This window comes from Nematostella vectensis, chromosome 14 (assembly GCF_932526225.1).
Source record: "Nematostella vectensis chromosome 14, jaNemVect1.1, whole genome shotgun sequence".
NCBI classification, from domain to species: Eukaryota; Metazoa; Cnidaria; class Anthozoa; order Actiniaria; family Edwardsiidae; genus Nematostella; species Nematostella vectensis.
The window spans coordinates 2,282,400-2,303,778 of NC_064047.1; the positions used below are offsets into that span (position 1 = coordinate 2,282,400).

The window sequence follows — 21,379 nt, forward strand, 5'->3', positions numbered from 1 at the left end:
GGCTATGAGAAAAACGCTCCAGATCGAACGATAAATACACTGAATAAGGGGCGCATTAAGAAATTTTCGGAAAAAAATGTTGTTACCGACCCGCCCTATCAAATCAAATTGTGTTACCCCCCAAGGACATTCCATATGTTTCCCTAATTATAGAAAACACAATATGCTGGGGATGGTTCCTTAGTTATACCTTTAGTTTGTACTTTGTATTTTTTTTTTCACTCCGTGTTGACCAGATTTAAGATAACGAAGTTGGCAACGAATAGGAACGAAAATGTGTTGATGTGTCCTTAAGTGTTAAACATTTTTAGTTGGCAAGACGATTTATATCATCAAGGTCAGTGACACCCATACCACGTATGGAAAAAGTTCTACACAACAAAATAACATAATATAATTATAATCTCTGCTGAGAAACCAAGGCTCAGAACAGAGCCATTGCTTTAACTGAAGGTCTGCACACGTCGTACTTGGGGAACCAGAAGACTTTGCGGGCGCTCTCTGAAAGAAAAAGAAAGTTCTCGAATATGACATGTGATGACCAACGGACGCATCGCTCTCCTGTGCAGACTGTGCCGGCATACGTTTTCACGGCTAATCAAAGTCAACATCAATCACAAAATCGGGTTTACAAGCCATCTGATAGTGTTTATCAAAGCTGGTAACCCGTTATCGACACGTTTTAAGTATGCCAGTCCGTTAGTGTTTCCGGTTGGGCCATCCCTAGCGATTATTCCGTCGACAAATAGGACACGTGTTCCAACAGCAGAGTGTACTGCAGTCTTGATGCTATTAACTCTTCACTTTTTCTAGAGCAACAAATATGACGTCAAGGTTCTGGAATGTTCCTCTATCCAGGGCTTTTGCCTGTTTTACGACGGTTTTTTATAGCTCCCGCGTGCATTGCTGATCAGCAGCTGTTAATGATTCCTTTTCTCAATCCAATAGGCGCCTTGCACAAAAAATCAAGTGACTTTTTGGGTGTAAAAGTTTTTATGTTATTTTATTTTAATTTTTATTTTATAGAAAGTGGCTTTAGTTTTTATTTAAATGGATTTTCGTCGCTCTCTGGGGTCGTGATGGCCGGGCCCATTTCTGCATTTTAATTAAAATTTGGCTGGAGTTTGCCGTTACACTAAAAAGTCACGTGAGTGAAGTCGCCTTTTATCCCTCCTCCCCCCCCCCCCCCCCCCCCCACAAAAAAAACATCGTATTAAATTTATCCCTCCTCCCCTTCCCCCCCCAAAAAAAAGAAAAAACATCTTATTAAAATAAAACCTATAATTGAAACAGAATGGAATGAACTCTGCAGAATTCTTTATAGATCACTACTCTTGCACTTTTCTGTCCAACAAACTCGTCTATTATCAGCTTCCTTTGGAGATAAGGCATCTCCTTCCAGAAAAGAAAAGGGGAGATAAAATAATTCGCGTTTCTTTAATGCGGGCTTCCTGCGGCTTGGCCTCAGTCTCCAAGTTCTCTTGAACCCAAAACACAGGAAGCCCAACTTTCAAATAAAGGCTAGAAAATCCCTTAATTTTCTACTTATGTGTAGATTTACTCTAACTGCGCTTCTCGTCTCTGCGTCGCGCTGAATGTCTCTGAATTACTGTTCGTAGAAAATTGTTGTTGTATTCAGGGTAGTTTTTGGGATAAGTGGGTAAAGTATCGTCCATTTCTTTTTTATTTGTTTTCTTCTCGTCTTTGTCGTCGTGTCGAGGAGCTTTTGCGCGAACATCCAAAGCGACACGACTCCCGATTTTTACAAACCTGAAACACACAAGAATAGTACATTATGCTCATCAACCTTCCCCTTACTAGTGTACGGCATGAAAGATGGGAAATTTGCCAGTCGCTCGCTTGGGGGCCTTGTAGCGTAGCCCCCAAATGGTTGGGAATGGAGGGTCCTGTAAAACACTGGACGGACGCGACCGGCCTAGGAGTGTAATGAAGGCTACCTACTTAGGTGTGAAGTCTTAAATGGATGTGGAGTGTTCTCTATCGTTGCCTTTATACTCGTGATACGGAAGGCCGCTGAGCATAGTGTTTTAAAATGTCTCAGTCAAACCGCATTTTATTAGGCCTTATTTCCAGGTTTCGCTCGGCCTCATCGGCCCCACCTGGGGCACGTACTGTGGGCTCACAGAAACGAACTGGAAATCGAGTCAGCCATTTTGTCACCCCAGCAAAATTCCAAGTGTAAAAAAAAGTACCACGGACTTCAATGAAGCAAATCCTCTACCGGACCCCTCCCTTGCTAGTGTGAATGTGGTTTTATGCATTATGCTTGATTCCCATTCCCTTTACTCACGTTCTACAAAGTCCGCACGAGCGCCTGCAGTCCTGCTGAACCTCCTCGCTGTCGCAGCCTCCAGACAGACTCTTAGACTCACAGGAAGGGTCGAGATCCTGGCACTGACCTGGATTTAGATTGGTGTGGCTGAGTTGAGGGTGAGGAGGGGAGGGTGAGGGGGCTGGGATGAGTCCTTGCCAGACAGACTCTTAGACTCACAGGAAGGGTCGAGATCCTGGCACTGACCTGGATTTAAATTAGTGTGGCTGAGTTGAGGGTGAGGAGGGGAGGGTGAGGGGACTGGGATGAGTCCTTGCCAGACAGACTCTTAGACTCACAGGAAGGGTCGAGATCCTGGCACTGACCTGGATTTAGATTGGTGTGGCTGAGTTGAGGGTGAGGAGGGGAGGGTGAGGGGGCTGGGATGAGTCCTTGCCAGACAGACTCTTAGACTCACAGGAAGGGTCGAGATCCTGGCACTGACCTGGATTTAAATTGGTGTGGCTGAGTTGAGGGTGAGGAGGGGAGGGTGAGGGGGCTGGAATGAGTCCTTGCCAGACAGACTCTTAGACTCACAGGAAGGGTCGAGATCCTGGCACTGACCTGGATTTAAATTGGTGTGGCTGAGTTGAGGGTGAGGAGGGGAGGGTGAGGGGGCTGGAATGAGTCCTTGCCAGACAGACTCTTAGACTCACAGGAAGGGTCGAGATCCTGGCACTGGCGCACCAAATCGACAGTGGGTTGGAATACGAAACATAGAGCGTACTAAAAGTAATAAGTAATGTAAATGATTTCCCGAATAGGATGGGGGCACCGAGTAAAAGGCAGGGGCACCAATAAATTTATAAAACACATGTCGGAAGATAAATTTAGGAATTGGGAGGGGGGCTGGGGGGAGGGGGGGAGGGGCTTGCGCGAAGCAGTACTTCAGAGCCTGAACTATTCCTGATATTCATACCCTGAATTAGGCCATTCCAGCTATAAGCATGCGCCCGCAATCAACATGGGAACCTACCTCAACTACCGACATGCAGCGCGCGCTTCGTTTGAGGTAAGCTTAAAAATGCGCGCGCTGCATTCTGCTAGTTGAGGTAGGTTTCTATGAGTGCGCATGTTGAGGCTGGAATGGCCTCTTACGTACCAATAAGAATATGTTTGTTCCCAACTAGCGGCGTTCCATGGTCCCGCACAGGCATCCCAGCAAAGTGCTTCTTCCCGCTCGTTTCGGTGTTCAAATTAAGCATCATAGATCCTCCCCAAGGAGGTCTTGGCCACACGGGGTACTGATGAGGGGCACGTCTGGGATGAGGGCGTGGCCAGTAAGGGGTCTGCCGGTAGTGCGAGGGGCCGTATGGGTACTTGGGCCAGCTTAAGGGTCGGCCTAGAAGAACAATGGGTTGGTTGGCGTAAACTCATCAAAATAGATGAGTTTACACGCGGGTACGCGACCAATCAACCTTCGGTTTTGAAAACGCTCGCTCGGTCAATTCCTTATTAGGACATTACATACCATATTTGGAAGTCCGCTTCGATCATTTTTTTTTCGCTTTTTTGTCGCCCTAGAACTGTGTACGTCGAGAATTTCCACGTTAACTTTCGTGTTTACTCCGCCCAGGCCCCAGGCTTTTTTAGATCATCACAGGTTTCCCGCGCGCCCGCCCCAGGCTTTTTAAGACCGTTTAGAAAAACGACAGCCATTAAATTGATATGGGTTCTGTGTGCTTTATACCAATACTTACGGATGCGATGGGGCCTTGGAATTCTCTGAAGGGATGGGTGCGCTCCTATAGGGTAGGGAAATACCACTTGAGGCTGTACTCTAGGGAGCATGATTATTCCAGCTTCTCCCCCTGGGTACCACCCGTCAGAACTCTCTTCTTCATTCTCTTCCGTTTCGTTCCCAGGGGAGCCGTGTCCTCCCCCTCCTGGTCTCATGGTTCCAGTCCCGTTTTTTCCTGGACTAGGATTGCTGGACCCACCCCCTGTCAAAACGATGAAATTCAATGTTTAGTATTAACTTTAGACAAATGGAGATCTTTGGCTCATGCAATGCGCATTACAAATTGGAAATACCCTCCAAAATAATTATGATTTTATTATAGCCAATTCTCCCAAATTATCTCAACCATAAAAAAGGTATTCGCAAATGTAATTGTTCATTGCAGAAAGAAAGATGATGGATAGTGAAACTATCTACCGAATGATTTTTTTTCTTCTTTTCTTTTTTGTTGTTGTTGTTGTTACCTTTTCCATCTGGTCCTTCTCCAGTCCCTGCAGGGGTGGTTACACCTGGGGGAAGGGGTGTAGTAGCAGTTGCCGGTGTAGTTATTGTAGTTACCCCTGGGGGGAGGGCTGTGGTTCCTGTTGTTGGACCTGGTTTCACAATCGAAGCACCATTAATAGATATCTGTTTCAATGTATTTTTGCTACATGCATTGTCATCTCTATTCCTCGATACCCCAACCTCCTAGTAACTCGAATTGATCGCTGTTTCCCCACAATTAATTCTTTTATATCTTATTTTGTTCTGAGATTAAGCTACCACAAGTGGGCCATATATGCCTTTTTCTTGGAATATTTACCGTTCTTAAAAATGCGCACTCTGTTTACTGCACGACTATGTTCTCTTTACGCCATGACTTTTGAATTAGCGGAGGTTTCGAGTGTCAATTATGTTATCAAGTGTAATCGGAATTGCTCGCTCATGCGATCCGAATTATAAAAGTACATGTAGCAGGCGAGAATTCATTTGAAATATCGAAAGTTATGAGGATTCGAGTTGTCGAAAGAGCGAGTTATCGGGGTGTAGACTGATAGACTGGACGAAAATCTTACCGGTTGTCGGCGTTGTTGATTCATTGGGGTTTGAAGAGGGAGCTGTGGTTGCCGTGGTAACCTGTCCTTGTGGATTCGGACCAGGCTGGCCACCTAAAAGCAAGTGGACATATTTTTATGTTACACCATTTGATAGCTATTGACCTTTCATCTGTACCATCATTTTTTTTTTTTGCACACTAGTGTCAGATTTTTTTGCTTTGGGAGACTAAATAGCTACTCTGCTACTGTCTTCGCCGAGCCGCTTAGCATACCGCCATTTCAAACCTGCGATCAGGCGCGCGTACCTAAGATTTGCTGAGGAGGGGGGCGGGGGGGGGGGGGGGGGGAGGTGGTGCGCAGTCATAGGTTCTTAATAACCGGCTTCTTACTAAGGGCACATATGATAAAATAAAGGTTGTATCTTCTCTATGTTCTTTTGTCTATATATATATATATATATTTTTTTTTGAGATATTGAGATATTGAATGGCTTATAATTTTAAATTTATTGGATTCACACTAATGTAAAAGTCTCTACCCGGTACAAATAAAGTAATCTGTCTGTCTGTCTGTCTGTCTGCCTGTCTGTCTGTCTGTCTGTCTGTCTGTCTGTCTGTCTGTCTGTCTGTCTGTCTGTCTGTCTGTCTGTCTGTCTGTCTGTCTGTCTGTCTGTCTGTCTGTCTGTCTGTCTGTCTGTCTGTCTGTCTGTCTGTCTGTCTGTCTGTCTGTCTGTCTGTCTGTCTGTCTGTCTGTCTGTCTGTCTGTCTGTCTGTCTGTCTGTCTGTCTGTCTGCCTGCCTGCCTGTCTGCCTGCCTGCCTGCCTGTCTGTCTGCCTGCCTGCCTGCCTGCCTGTCTGTCTGTCTGTCTGTCTGTCTGTCTGTCTGTCTGTCTGTCTGTCTGTCTGTCTGTCTGTCTGTCTGTCTGTCTGTCTGTCTGTCTGTCTGTCTGTCTGTCTGTCTGTCTGTCTGTCTGTCTGTCTGTCTGTCTGTCTGTCTGTCTGTCTGTCTGTCTGTCTGTCTGTCTGTCTGTCTGTCTGTCTGTCTGTCTGTCTGTCTGTCTGTCTGTCTGTCTGTCTGTCTGTCTGTCTGTCTGTCTGTCTGTCTGTCTGTCTGTCTGTCTGTCTGTCTGTCACCATTACTAGATATCTGTTTCAATGTATTTTTGCTTCATGCATTATCATCTCTATTCCTCGATACCCGAACCTCCTAGTAACTCGAATTGATCGCTGTTTCCCCTCAATTAATTCTTTTATATCTTATTTTGTTCTGAGATTAAGCTTCCACAAGTGGGCCATATATGCCTTTTTCTTGGAATATTTACCGTTCTTAAAAAATGCGCACTCTGTTTACTGCACGACTATGTTCTCTTTACGCCATGACTTTTGAATTAGCGGAGGTTTCGAGTGTCAATTATGTTATCAAGTGTAATCGGAATTGCTCGCTCATGCAATCCGAATTATAAAAGTACATGTAGCAGGCAAGAATTCATTTGAAATATCGAAAGTTATGAGGATTCGAGTTGTCGAAAGAGCGAGTCCACGAAAGTGCAAGTCAAAAATGATTCGAGTTATCGGGGTGTAGACTGATAGACTGGACGAAAATCTTACCGGTTGTCGGCGTTGTTGATTCATTGGGGTTTGAAGAGGGAGCTGTGGTTGCCGTGGTAACCTGTCCTTGTGGATTCAGACCAGGCCGGCCACCTAAAAGCAAGTGGACATATTTTCATGTTACACCATTTGATAGCTATTGACCTTGCATCTGTACCATCATTTTTTTTGCACACTAGTGTCAGATTTTTTTTGCTTTGGGAGACTAAATCAAGCTACTCTGCTACTGTCTTCGCCGAGCCGCTTAGCATACCGCCATTTCAAACCTGCGATCAGGCGCGCGTACCTAAGATTTGCTGAGGAGGGGGGTAGGGGGGGAGGTGGTGCGCAGTCATAGGTTCTTAATAACCGGCTTCTTACTAAGGGCACATATGATAAAATAAAGGTTGTATCTTCTCTATGTTCTTTTGTCTATATATATATATATTTTTTTTTGAGATATTGAGATATTGAATGGCTTATAATTTTAAATTTATTGGATTCACACTAATGTAAAAGTCTCTACACGGTACAAATAAAGTAATCTGTCTGTCTGTCTGTCTGTCTGTCTGTCTGTCTAATAAGACATGACCCCCACTTTTGGGCCGCCAAGAGGGGCCTACGCAGACCACCTAGTGTTTCTACAGTGTTTCTATTTTTATACGACCGATCGTCGTTTCCACTCCCCTCACTCAAAACCTGTCAAACCTGCCTGACCAGGTTGCACCCATCGTCGTTTCCACTCCCCCTCTCTCAAAACCTGTCAAACCTGCCTGAACAGGTTGCACCCATCGTCGTTCCCACTCCCCCTCACTCAAAACCTAGCAAACCTGCCTGAATAGGTTGTACCCACCTGCCTGGCCTGGTTGCTGTCCAGGTAGCTGGCCTGGTGGAGGTGGTTGCTGCTGGGGGTTACCAGCAGATGTCCCGGATGGAGAACCAGCCGGGCTCCCTGGTGCACCAGACTGCTGTACAGGTGGAGTAGATGGTGGTGGAGGAGGAGGAGTAGATGGTTGTGGCGGGGGAGGAGGGGGTGGCGGTGGCGGTGGCGGGGGTGGTGGGGGTGGTACCATTGTCTGTATTGGTATTGGTAGTATCTGTATCGGTATCGATGGATTCACGCTAATAGTCTGCCCTCCTCCTGGCTGAATAGTTACCTCCCCGCTGTGGCTATTGCTCCCGCCAGAATTTCCGCCATTATTGTTACCGCCAGTATTTCCGCCATTGTTACCGCCAGTATTTCCACCATTATTGTTACCGCCAGTATTTCCGCCATTATTGTTACCGCCAGTATTTCCGCCATTGTTACCGCCAGTATTTCCACCATTATTGTTACCACCAGTATTTCCGCCATTATTGTTACCACCAGTATTTCCGCCATTGTTACCGCCAGTATTTCCGCCATTATTGTTACCGCCAGTATTTCCGCCATTATTATTACTGCCATCATTTCCTCCATTGTTACTTCCGCCATTATTTCCGCCATTATTATTACCGCCATTATTTTCTCCATTGTTATTTCCTCCATTGTTATTTCCTCCATTGTTATTTCCGCCATTGTTATTTCCTCCATTGTTATTTCCGCCATTATTATTACCGCCATTATTTTCTCCATTGTTATTTCCTCCATTGTTATTTCCTCCATTGTTATTTCCTCCATTGTTATTTCCGCCATTGTTATTTCCTCCATTGTTATTTCCGCCATTGTTATTTCCTACATTGTTATTTCCTCCATTGTTATTTCCGCCATAGTTATTTCCACCATTGTTATCTCCGCCAGTATTTCCACCATTATTGTTACCGCCATTATTTCCGCCATTGTTATTTCCTCCATTGGTGTTTCCGCCTTTATCATTACCGCCATTATTAGAATTTCCGTTATTGTTATTAACCCCATTGTTTGTAAATCCGTTATTTCCTACATTGCTCGTTCCGGCATTGTTATTGTTCCCATTATTTGTATTCCTACCGTTACTACTACCACTATTATAGTTGTTGTTGTTGTTATTGTTAATACCACTATTGTAGTTGTTGTTTTTGTTGTTGTTGTTGTTAGCTCCCCCACCATTCAGATTTCCGTCATTGCTGATATCATCATTGAAGTTGTCATGTCTACCACTATCTCCAAAATGAGCATCATCATTATTACCGTCATTACTATATAAGCCATGACCCGGTCTATAATTGTTATATGCACCGTGCCGATGCAAAAAGTCATCATCATTTGCCTCATCTTCGTATTGGTCCCTATCCTCCGAGTACTGGTCCTGCGGCGAATAGTCGTCCCTTATTGGCTGTTTCTCTTGGTAATGCCCGTTAGGAACGCCGTTGACTAATATCTCGTAGTATTCGGGTGTACCTGGCGGGGGGTCCTCGTCACCATTGTACTCGTCTTGTGGAGTTTCGTGCTCTTGATCTCGGTCACTTTGGTAGAGGGCGGCCTCCCACGAGTCACCCATCCATGCTAGAAGGAAAAACAAATACCCAGTAAATTCTCATAAATAGTTTTTCCCTTTTCTCTCAAGTCCAGCTGGTTCCATCTAGCCTCGTCCCCAGGCTTCCCGGCGGGCCCATCACGCTCTGCGTAGCTATGACGTCACAGGCCCTCTCTGCTCTCGTCCCCGAGAAGTCGAAGTGGGCATGAAGCGTCCGCCATATTGGAAAGTGTGAGTCTGCGCGCAAAGCATCATGGAGCTGACAGCAAGGGAGTAGCCTAGGGACAAGGCTAGGTTCCATCTACGCCCCAACACTTTCGATCGCATTAAGTTTACCGTTTTCAGCCTCCATTTTGTAACCCAACAAAACGTAGAGTTCGAGAAGCATCCATTTCCATCCCTCAAGGACAGCACAATCGGAATAGAAATCATTGAACACACGCTAAGGGTTTAGCAGTATATACTACAACCCGTCTAGTTTGTTAAGTCGTGTAGAGAAGACTGTTCACTTAGAGGATTATCAAAACCCCAGAGGTCATAAGCCACGGTCGTGTCCTACGCTCCGGTCACTAGTCAATTCGCCCGACTGTGGCGAGGACTAACCGCATGAACGATTTTGTAACATTCAAATTTTAAATGTATTAAATAATATTCGTGTCCTGCTGATGGGCCCTGTAATCCAGCGTTTGGTTGGTTGGTTGGTTGGGTGGGTGGTTGGGTGGGTGGGTGGTTTGGTGGTTTGGTGGTTGGTTGGTTGGTTGGTTGGTTGGTTGGTTGGTTGGTTGGTTTGGTTGGTTGGTTGGTTGGTTGGTTTGGTTGGTTGGTTGGTTGGTTGGTTGGTTGGTTGGTTGGTTGGTTGGTTGGTTGGTTGGTTGGTTGGTTGGTTGGTTGGCTGGTTGGTTTGTTTGTATGGTTGGTTGGGTGGTAGGTTGGTTGGTTGATGGAGAGTCCCCCCTATCTTACGCACATGGTTCTGGCTCGTTTTGTCCTTTGATGAAATTCAGGTAGGACGTTATTGGGTCGTGAACATTAACTTTCTTGGATCCTTCCTTCGTGGCGATGTTCTCCTTTTCTGCAGGAAATAAGTAACAAAAGAATAGTGGAGTTTTGTTGACGAAGTGATGCCACATATTGTTATAATGCTTAAGAATATATATTATATTAGAATATTAATAACAAGTGAAAAAGGCAGCAGTTATTGTATTGGTGATAATTCGGACTAATAAAATTACCCTTACCTGGGTAATAAGGGGTCAACTGAATGCCTTTACAGCACCTCAAATATTCAGGTTATAGAGGGTCACTACAATGTCTCTCACCTTAACAAATACCTTGAATGGTCGGGTTATAAGGGGTCAACTGGATGTCTCTCACCTTAATGAACACCTTGAATGTTCGGGTTATAGGAGGTCAACCGAATAACTTTTACCATAAGAAACACCTTAAATGTTCGGATTATGGGTGGTCGACTGAATTTCTCTCACCATAGAAGCACTTTGAATGTTCGGATTATGGGATGTAAACTGGATGTCTCTCACCATAGAAACACCTTGAATGTTTGGGTTATAGGGGGTCGACTGAATGTCTCTCACCATAGAAACAACTTGAATGTTCGGGTTATAGGGGGTCAACCGAATTACTTTTACCATAAGAAACACCTTAAATGATCGGATTATGGGATGTAAACATGTCTTTCACCATAGAAACACCTTAAATGTTCGGATTATGGGAGGTAAACTGAATGTCTTTCACCATAGAAACACCTAAAATGTTCGGATTATGGGATGTAAACTGAATGTCTCTCACCATAGAAACACCTTAAATGTTCGGAATATGGGGGGTCAACTGAATGCCTCTCACCATAGAAACACCTAAAATGTTCGGATTATGGGAGGTAAACTGAATGTCTTTCACCATAGAAACACCTAAAATGTTCGGATTATGGGATGTAAACTGAATGTCTCTCACCATAGAAACACCTTAAATGTTCGGAATATGGGGGGTCAACTGAATGCCTCTCACCATAGAAACACCTAAAATGTTCGGATTATGGGAGGTAAACTGAATGTCTCTCACCATAGAAGCACCTTGAATGTTCGGATTATGGGATGTAAACTGGATGTCTTTCACCATAGAAACACCTTGAATGTTCGGGTTATGGGAGGTAATCTGAATGTTTCTCATCATAGAAACAACTTGAATGTTCGGGTTATAGGCGGTCAACTGAATGTCTCTTACCATAGAAACACCCTGAATGTTCGGGTTATTGGGGGGCAACTAAATATCTCTCGCCATAGAAACACCTTAGATGTTCGGATTATGGGAGGTCAACTATATGCCTCTCACCATAGAAACACCTTAAATGTTCGTGTTATATGGAATGTCTCTCATCCTTACAAACCGTACGGTTATATGGGGTTAACTGAATTTCTCTCACCTTTACATACGCCTTCAACCATCCTGGTAGCAAGCTCTCCGATATCTTTCACTTTCTCAGTATACACATACGACGGGGAACTTGCTATGCTCTCAAGCTGCGGCAAAAAATACCCCTCCCCTACTCCAACAGTATAGATTATCACCCCAGAATCCTTCATGAGCTTCGAGGGTATAATGACGTCATCCTGCGACTTCTCCCCTGTTACAAGAATCGCGATTTTCTTGGAATTTCGTCTAGCATTCTGGAAGAGTCTTTTTTGGGCTAGCTCTAAAGCCTGCCCAGTGCTGAGCGCCCTGTTCGGCTTCTCTCTGTACTTGATCGTGTTTAGTTGCAATATGATATCAGTCTTATTGTCTTTGAAGTCAAAGAGGACAATAGATCTCTTAGAATAGATCACGGTTCCAACCCGTGCGCCCGTCTTTGGCATGTCCAAGTTTCTGACGATTGATGTTGCGTAGTTTGCGCATGCCTGATAATCTCGTGACCCACATCCGCCCATAATAAAGCCAATATCCAGTCCTGGAATACACGCTTCGAACAAAGGGATCGTTATTTGTATTAGTTTAGAAATGGTCTGTAAAAGGGACTATGATGGTTGCCATAGATCTGCAGGGGCGGATACAGGTGGGGGGATTGGGTGGATATCCACCCCCCTTTTTGAGTAAAAAAATGCTTGTTTGAAAAAAATAAATGCCCTCGCCTGCTTGACTTTGCTGACGCGACAAATCCAATTCAGCGTGAAGTATGTTAAGATCTATGTAGTGACCAACCAAGAACCACTGGATCAGTTGTAAGCCATCTATCCGGCCATCATCCACCCCCAATTTTGAAATCCTGGATCTGTCCCTGGTCTGAGTGCGATCTCTAGCTTTAAACAGCCGAAATTATCGATAAAATCTCACTTGGCAGTGGCACGTCCACAAGTAGTGATTAGTGGAGTTCCCCTAAAAATGTTTTCTTGCTCAAGAGTAATACAGAACAGAAGTTATATAAGTTTTCTCTCCGCTATCAATGTTAAGGTTGACGTAAGGAGGCACAGCACATCTTTTAAAGAGTTTTGTAAGTCCTGGTCGTCTCCTTATTAACGAGTTTTCTCTGTACTTCAAGGCACAGAACCTACTTGCAATCCGCACCACATAGTTATCAATGGGTCACCGTTTGCAGAGGTGGATGCAGGTTTAAATGAAAGAAGAGGCGACATTATCCTGAAGGCGGAGCAGACCAATATTTGTATATAAAACATGGCGTCAGGGAAAGGTAGGTCCCCTTGGCCCCCCGATTCGCTACTGATCTAACTCCTTACCTTTTGTTCCGTTGCTGATGCCGCGTTCTTCAGCATTGTCCTCGTGAAGTACCCCGCCCCCTTTGCCTAATGCGGCTGAAGCAATATGAGGTTCCGTTGAAGGAATATTTCCCTTTACATCTACCGTATCTTCTTCATTCTCAAATAGTCGTCTGACGTGCGTTGAAGAGTCCCATTCCGTCTGTGATTGGTCAATATGGGTCGCATCAGGCCCTGTACAACAATGATTTTATCATATATCCTCATCATCACGTCATCATCAAAACCATCATTATCGTCATCATCACAATCATGATTAAATATCATCACTATCATCATGTCATTATCATTATTATTAACATCATCATGCCATCATTATTATCATGTCATCATCATCTTCATCATCATCACCATCTTCCTCATAACGACAACCACCATATCGTCATTTGCCATGTTCAATAAGCCACATCAACCAAAACATATTCATTCCTTGAATCTCTCCCCCAAGAAAGAAGTTCCATTTTTTAGCTTATTCAGCGGACGCATAAACTTTTATAGATAGTCTCTTCAACTTTTGAAAAGCTACAAACTTCATATCCGCCCCACAGGGCACCAACTTCTACCAATAAATTGTTTTTCTTTATTTGTAATAGGCATTGACATTTTCATTTCTACAACCCGCGTCTCTACTCCATCGCGGGTATCTCGTTCATACATATGTCATAATTGAGACATTGAGTCAAAGGAAAAAAAAATGTTTATCGGTTAATCCCATCAAAATCACAGACAAGTCGTGATCTTCAGACAGTACATTATAATCTCATCCGACAGCCAACAAGATACCAGCCATTTTTACGATCCTTCAAGTGCTTGAAACCTTTGACCAATATCCCATGATGATGAATTTATCTCAAGTGTTTCACTTCACGGTTTGGGTTTTTCTAGAACCACCCCTTGAATGAAGTTTTTACCTTTCGCTGTACCTCTATCGCCACCCACATCCCGGCTAAGGACTAGCCATACTTGGACAAAAAGTATAATCCAATTCATACCCAATGGAATGTTTCACTCAACCTTTTTCCATATTGTTATTGTTTTTCTTTGTGAAACCGAGATGGGCAAAAAGCTATCTTGCCTTTGAACCATAGGCCGATAAGCTTCATTGAGCAGCATCTATACAACAATAAGAAACCCTCAAAATCGACAATTTCTTTACAGGTAGCCTGAACATTGATAAATAATAAACGACTATTTGTTTGTAAAGGGACCGGTTTTGTGGGTGGATTTATATGAACTAGGGGATGGACCAGCTAAACGTTTTTGTGATAAGAGAAGTTCCAATATAATATCGAGTAGTTTTCATCAATAGACGTCAACAATCTTGTACCAGAAAAGTTAAAAGACTGCTGCTTTGGTTTCTTTGTTAAGCATTTCGGTAGTCATATATGTGTAGTATTTCCATTCAAAGATCATTATTGGAAGCTGTTAAAACAACGTTTCAATTCTAAAATTTTTTCCGATGTTTTTTTATGTTAATTCAACCCCATAATTACTACCCCAAATATAATTACTACCCCAAATATAATTACTACCCCAAATATAATTACTACCCCAAATATAATTTCACAAACTTTGAAAAATGTTTTTCACGGCGGCGGTGCAAACAATATCGACTTAGTTTTAACATATCTAAAGCTATAGCCTAGCCTTGTAAAACTATGTAATTATTTTTGTATACAATTATTGGCGGTTAACTGCTCGAACAAATCCTATTTCGCAATGCGCTATTATATTTTCTGGGAAATACAATCAATAAGTTAAGTTCCTCTAAATATTTTGTGAAAGACAAAGGCTTTGTCTTTCTTTGACGCTTAGCGTCAAACGAAGGAAAAGTTGCTCAAATTGTACTCATTTTTGTCAGCTCAGAAAATACTGTATAATCTTGGGGAAAGTATTGTGCTCTTTTTGGGGGGGAATTCTTAGCATAGGGGGCGTAATCCTTTTTTTTTTGGGGGGGGGGATATGCAGAGCCACCCCATTTTTTTACCACCATTCTGAAAATGAGAAGGCTCTGCTCACCCCCCCCCCCCCCCCCCAGGAAAGTCCGCCGTCTAATAAATAATAAGATGATTTAGTGGAGAAATGACGCTCTATTTTGTGGAGTTTTCATTTTTATTTCCTAGCATTAAAGACGCTCGTAAGTGGCATAATTAACCGTGGGGCAAAGTCCCACGTGACTTCACTCCCAATCATCTCTGTCATCAACCCCAATCAGTCATCTCTGAATCAACCCCCCCTATTTTGGCAGATGTTATTCAGATGGATGCACGAGTGTGTAGGGTGTACTGGTTGAAAAAATAAGGGGCACACCGGTCTTTTTTTAAAACAATAAAGACTAAGAGTTACCGAAAAAGGGCCCGGGCACTGTAGGATGAAAGCTGTAAGATTTTTTGTCCAAATATAGTCTTTTAACTTTCTCACTAGTATATCCCCATCAAATCGTTCTTCCCCTTTATTGTCCTAGTACAAGCGTAAAAGTGCCCCTTTCTAAAAAGACATATTTTCTATTCACTCGCGGCCTTTATAAAACGGTCAGCAAGGGCGGATACAGGGGGGGGGGTAGATTGGGTGGATATCCACCCCCTTCCTTTACCCTTCCTTTACCTTTTTAGGGTAAAGAAAATTGAAAAGTCTCTTTGTTTGAAGAAAATAAATGTCTGAGAGACGGAAGGTACTGTCCATTTTCCTTCGCCTGCTTGACTTTGCCTGACGCGACAAATCCAATTCAGTGTGAAAGAACGTAAGGTCTAGTGGCCTACCAAGCTCTCTATCTAGCGATCATCCATCCCCCATTTAAAAATCCTGGATCCGCCCCTGGTCATATATCATCTATCCGCGTCAGTTTTTTTTTCGTAGCATTAAACTCTAAGTTGAAAAAGTCATGGAAACTTTCCAGGAAACCTTTCTTCTTCCATTTCGTGGCAGCCATTTTTAAAAGACCCCAGTAGTAAACGCGGACATTCTCGAACGCACGGCATAGTCCCCCAGAGATTATTCAGACAAAAGGGCGTATAATGTGCGATATGTGCTAGTACTATTTGCTATTTTGCTTTCCTTATTCTGTACTTTTAATTTTAGTGTCCGTGGTGCTATTCTGCTTGTTTATCTGTTTTCCGTTTTTATTTGTCTCATGCTGCATTTCTTGCCGCTTTTCTTTGTTTGCTATCCGATGCAGTGTTTTCTTTTCTTCATCTACTATCCCACTGTGTGTTTTTCCCTCGTCTGCTATCTCACTCTGTGTCTTTCCTTCGTCTGCTATCCCACTCTGTCTCTCTCCTTCGTCTACTACCCCACTCTGTTTCTTTTCTTCGTCTACTACCCCATTCTGTGTCTTTCCTTCGTCTGCTATCCCACTCTGTGTCTTTCCTTCGTCTGCTATCCAACTCTGTGTCTTCCCTTCTCCTGCTATCCCACTCTGTGTCTTTCCTTCGTCTACTACCCCACTCTGTGTCTTTCCTTCGTCTGCTATCCCGCTCTGTGTCTTTCCTTCGTCTGCTATCCCACTCTGTGTCTTCCCTTCTTCTGCTATCCCACTCTGTGTCTTCCCTTCTCCTGCTATCCCACTCTGTGTCTTTCCTTCTTCTGCTATCCCACTTTGTTTCTTTCCTTCGTCTGCTATCCCACTCTGTGACTTTCCTTCGTCTGCTATCCCACTCTGTGTCTTCCCTTTTTCTGCTATCCCACTCTTTGTCTTCCCTTCTTCTGCTATCCGATGTTGTGCTTTCTTTTCTTCGTCTTCCTTCCCATGCTGTATATTCTGTCGTTTTCGCTCATCTTTCTCTAACCGTTTCTTGTGTGCGTCACTCTCGAGTATCGTCCGCAATAAGCCCTCTAATAGTGACGTCGTGTTTGGTTTGGTTGATTTTCCGATCTTACTCTTTCGGCGAAGCCAGTACCCACGACCAGCTGACCTGCAAGCAACAACATTATTGTACGTCTCATAAGAACGCATGCAGCCCATCCCTAAATAGGCTTGCTATTAATTATGCGCTAAGTCTTTTGTTTGCTTCTATATACCGTGATACATATATATGTCCCATGTTATAATATTAATCTCTACTCCTGCTTTCCAAAAAATCAACCAACCAACCAACCAGCAATAAATCAAGCAAGCAAGCAAGCAATGAATAAATGAATGAATGAATGCATGAATGAACGAACGAACGAACGAACGAATGAATTAATAAATGAATGAATAAATTAAAAATTAAAAAAAAACATTTGTAATTTGAGAATTTTCGCGTAAACTTGCAGGAATTTTTGTTTACTACGATTTTGCTGGTAGCCATCTTTGAAAAAGAGCCTAGTCCCCAACTTCTTAGAAAATCACAGGTCTCCAGCGCGCTCGCATCAGGCTCGTTTAGATCATTTAGAAAAAGGACAGTCATGTATTGATAAGGGACCATGCAAGTATTATCGATCGTATCAAATACCTTTTGCACAGACCGCAGGAGAGGTTACATAGCCTGCGCACTTGTGACACTCGGTAGAAGAGAGACGGCGCGTCACACATCCCTTGCAGCGCAAAGTCCGGGCAGCGGGAACTTAGGTCATAGCAATCGCCTCAAGGGAAAGAGAAAGATGGCTAACTCAAAGCATTATTTGGGCCATCCATTTACAATAACTTTTTTTAGGGGGGGGGGGGGGGGGAAGTAGGCTTCTCGGTTGATCAGGCAGCTGGCACGGAGGGTAATTTTTGTCGTGTAATGGTGCTTTAGTCTTTGGCAAAAGAAGGAATGTACGCATGTAATGTACGCCCCACCCTACCCCTCCTCCCTACCTGTAATGTACGCCCCACCCTACCCCTCCTCCCTACCTGTAATGTACGCCCCACCCTACCCCTCCTCCCTAGCTGTAATGTACGCCCCACCCTACCCCTCCTCCCTACCTGTAATGTACGCCCCACCCTACCCCTCCTCCCTAGCTGTAATGTACGCCCCACCCTACCCCTCCTCTCTACCTGTAATGTACGCCCCACCCTACCCCTCCTCCCTACCTGTAATGTACGATTTACCCTACCCCTCCTCCCTACCTGTAATGTACGATTCACCCTACCCCTTCTCTCTACCTGTAATGTACGCCTCACCCTACCCCTCCTCCCTACCTGTAATGTACGATTCACCCTACCCCTTCTCCCTACCAGTAATGTACGCCTCACCCTACCCCTCCTCCCTACCTGTAATGTACGCCCCACCCTACCCCTCCTCCCTATCTGTAATGTACGCCCCACCCTACCCCTCCTCCCTACCTGTAATGTACGCCCCACCCTACCCCTCCTCCCTATCTGTAATGTACGATTCACCCTACCCCTTCTCCCTACCAGTAATATACGCCCCACCCTACCCCTCCTCCCTACCTGTAATGTATGCCCCACCCTACCCCTCCTCCCTATCTGTAATGTACGCCCCACCCTACCCCTCCTCCCTAGCTGTAATGTACGCCCCACCCTACCCCTCCTCCCTACCTGTAATGTACGCCCCACCCTACCCCTCCTCCCTACCTGTAATGTACGCCCCACCCTACCCCTCCTCCCTACCTGTAATGTACGCACCACCCTACCCCTCCTCCCTACCTGTAATGTACGCCCCACCCTACCCCTCCTCCCTAGCTGTAATGTACGATTCACCCTACCCCTCTTCCCTACCTGTAATGTACGCCCCACCCTACCCCTCCTCCCTACCTGTAATGTACGCACCACCCTACCCCTCCTCCCTAGCTGTAATGTACGATTCACCCTACCCCTCCTCTCTACCTGTAATGTACGATTCACCCTACCCCTCCTCCCTACCTGTAATGTACGCACCACCCTACCCCTCCTCCCTACCTGTAATGTACGCCCCACCCTACCCCTCCTCCCTACCTGTGATGTACGCCCCACCCTACCCCTCCTCCCTAGCTGTGATGTACGATTCACCCTACCCCTCCTCCCTACCTGTAATGTACGCCCCACCCTATCCCTCCTCCCTAGCTGTAATGTACGCCCCACCCTACCCCTCCTCCCTACCTGTAATGTACGATTTACCCTACCCCTTCTCCCTACCTGTAATGTACGCACCACCCTACCCCTCCTCCCTACCTGTAATGTACGCCCCACCCTACCCCTCCTCCCTACCTGTAATGTACGCCCCACCCTACCCCTCCTCCCTACCTGTAATGTACGCCCCACCCTACCCCTCCTCCCTACCTGTAATGTACGCCCCACCCTACCCCTCCTCCCTACCTGTAATGTACGATTCACCCTACCCCTCCTCCCTACCTGTAATGTACGCCCCACCCTACCCCTCTTCCCTACCTGTAATGTACGATTAACCCTACCCCTCCTCCCTACCTGTAATGTACGCCCCACCCTACCCCTCCTCCCTACCTGTAATGTACGATTCACCCTACCCTCCTCCCTACCTGTAATGTACGCCCCACCCTACCCCTCCTCCCTACCTGTAATGTACGATTCACCCTACCCCTTCTCCCTACCAGTAATGTACGCCTCACCCTACCCCTCCTCCTTACCTGTAATGTACGATTCACCCTACCCCTCCTCCCTACCTGTAATGTACGCCCCACCCTACCCCTCCTCCCTACCTGTGATGTACGCCCCACCCTACCCCTCCTCCCTAGCTGTGATGTACGATTCACCCTACCCCTCTTCCCTACCTGTAATGTACGCCCCACCCTATCCCTCCTCCCTAGCTGTAATGTACGCCCCACCCTACCCCTCCTCCCTACCTGTAATGTACGATTTACCCTACCCCTTCTCCCTACCTGTAATGTACGCACCACCCTACCCCTCCTCCCTACCTGTAATGTACGCCCCACCCTACCCCTCCTCCCTACCTGTAATGTACGCCCCACCCTACCCCTCCTCCCTACCTGTAATGTACGCCCCACCCTACCCCTCCTCCCTACCTGTAATGTACGATTCACCCTACCCTCCTCCCTACCTGTAATGTACGCCCCACCCTACCCCTCCTCCCTACCTGTAATGTACGATTCACCCTACCCCTTCTCCCTACCAGTAATGTACGCCTCACCCTACCCCTCCTCCTTACCTGTAATGTACGATTCACCCTACCCCTCCTCCCTACCTGTAATGTACGCCCCACCCTACCCCTCCTCCCTACCTGTAATGTACGCCCGACCCTACCCCTCCTCCCTACCTGTAATGTACGATTCACCATACCCCTCCTCCCTACCTGTAATGTACGATTAACCCTACCCCTCCTCCCTACCTGTAATGTACGCCCGACCCTACCCCTCCTCCCTACCTGTAATGTATGATTCACCATACCCCTCCTCCCTAGCTGTAATGTACGCCCCAGCCTACCCCTCCCCCCTACCTGTAATGTACGCCCCAGCCTACCCCTCCTCCCTACCTGTAATGTACGCCCCACCCTACCCCTCCTCCCTACCTGTAATGTACGCCCCACCCTACCCCTCCTCCCTACCTGTAATGTATGATTCACCCTACCCCTCCTCCCTACCTGTAATGTACGCCCCATCCTACCCCTCCTCCCTACCTGTAATGTACGCCCCACCCTACCCCTCCTCCCTACCTGTAATGTACGCCCCACCCTACCCCTTCTCCCTACCTGTAATGTACGCCTCACCCTACCCCTCGTCCCTACCTGTAATGTACGCCACACCCGCTTGTTAAATGCGAGTAAAAAAAAGAAAATAACCATTCCACGCAAATTTTATGTGTTCCCCTTTTCACTGTGTGTTGATGTTATGACAGTCGTACCTGTACCGATGGGTGTTGGCCGCATGTAGTGATCATGTGGTTGTTCCGCAGGGGTCACGTGGTCCTGCCTGGGGAATGAGGGTAGAGGGCCTAGAGGGGGTATGTAGTCTATAGTTGGAGGGGGAGGGAGCCGTATAATAGGGGTGGGGGGTTCGATGGGTGGGAGCACGTGTACTGGGGGGTGTAGTATTGGTGGGTACTCAGTGGGGTACACAGGCGAGTGTATGGGCACGGGGACGCGAACGGGGACGGGGACGCGAACGGGGACGCGAAAGGGGACGCGAACGGGGACGCGCACGGGAAAGGGGTGGTGATGGTGGTGGTGGATGATGATAGGTGGGGGCATGCAGGGGCGGGCTGTAGGGATTAAGAGGTTTATAACAGGTGGGCACGGGGGTATGATAGGTGGTGGGGGAGGGGTGGGTGAAGGTGACGAGTGGGGGGCTGGTGTTGGTTTTGTTGTGGGCTTTTTTGTAGTCGTTGGTTTCTCTTCTTCGATGCAGCAAAAATTGCATTCTTGTTTACATGGGCAGACTGTGAGGGGAAAATACATACACAGAAATCAAGTCATTATTTATAGAAGTTCAGGCCCATACCCAGGGGGGTGCTCCCCATGGTTTCACCTGGTCATTAGTGGTGGGAGATTGTTCGGAAATTAGTTCTGTTCTAAACTGGAAGTTTGAAAAATAGCCAAAAGTCAATTCAACCGTTTAAAAACGCTAACGAGGG

General features: G+C 45.8%; 2 protein-coding genes across 7 annotated transcripts in view; both read right to left on the reverse strand.

Moving 5' to 3' along the window:
• Window positions 1-1,266: 1,266 nt before the first annotated feature.
• Window positions 1,267-14,032, reverse strand: LOC5518860. Of its 4 annotated transcripts, XM_032363610.2 has the most exons (12): window positions 13,824-14,032; window positions 12,874-13,086; window positions 11,568-12,101; window positions 10,098-10,202; window positions 7,549-9,159; window positions 6,717-6,809; window positions 5,129-5,221; window positions 4,538-4,666; window positions 4,033-4,275; window positions 3,435-3,674; window positions 2,312-2,420; window positions 1,267-1,770 (listed from the first exon to the last, which is right to left on the reverse strand). In XM_032363610.2, the coding sequence occupies exons 1-12, from the start codon at window positions 13,900-13,902 to the stop codon at window positions 1,563-1,565; spliced, it is 3,657 nt and encodes a 1,218-aa protein (XP_032219501.2). In that variant the 5' UTR covers window positions 13,903-14,032; the 3' UTR covers window positions 1,267-1,562. The 4 variants fall into 4 exon arrangements, with proteins under 4 accessions (XP_032219501.2, XP_032219502.2, XP_032219503.2 ...); XM_032363611.2 differs by lacking the exon at window positions 5,129-5,221; XM_032363612.2 differs by lacking the exons at window positions 1,267-1,770; window positions 2,312-2,420 and adding an exon at window positions 2,769-2,896.
• A 973-nt stretch (window positions 14,033-15,005) lies between these two features.
• LOC116602248 overlaps window positions 15,006-21,379 on the reverse strand; it is a 60,733-nt gene continuing 54,359 nt past the window's right edge. For all 3 annotated transcript variants that reach the window (XM_048721413.1, XM_048721412.1, XM_032363580.2), the window contains 3 exons: window positions 20,651-21,184; window positions 17,346-17,475; window positions 15,006-16,823 (listed from right to left, as the gene is read on the reverse strand). In XM_048721413.1, the coding sequence (XP_048577370.1) occupies window positions 15,968-16,823; window positions 17,346-17,475; window positions 20,651-21,184 (1,520 nt within the window). In that variant the 3' untranslated portion in view covers window positions 15,006-15,967. The remainder of the gene's footprint in view (window positions 16,824-17,345; window positions 17,476-20,650; window positions 21,185-21,379) is intronic.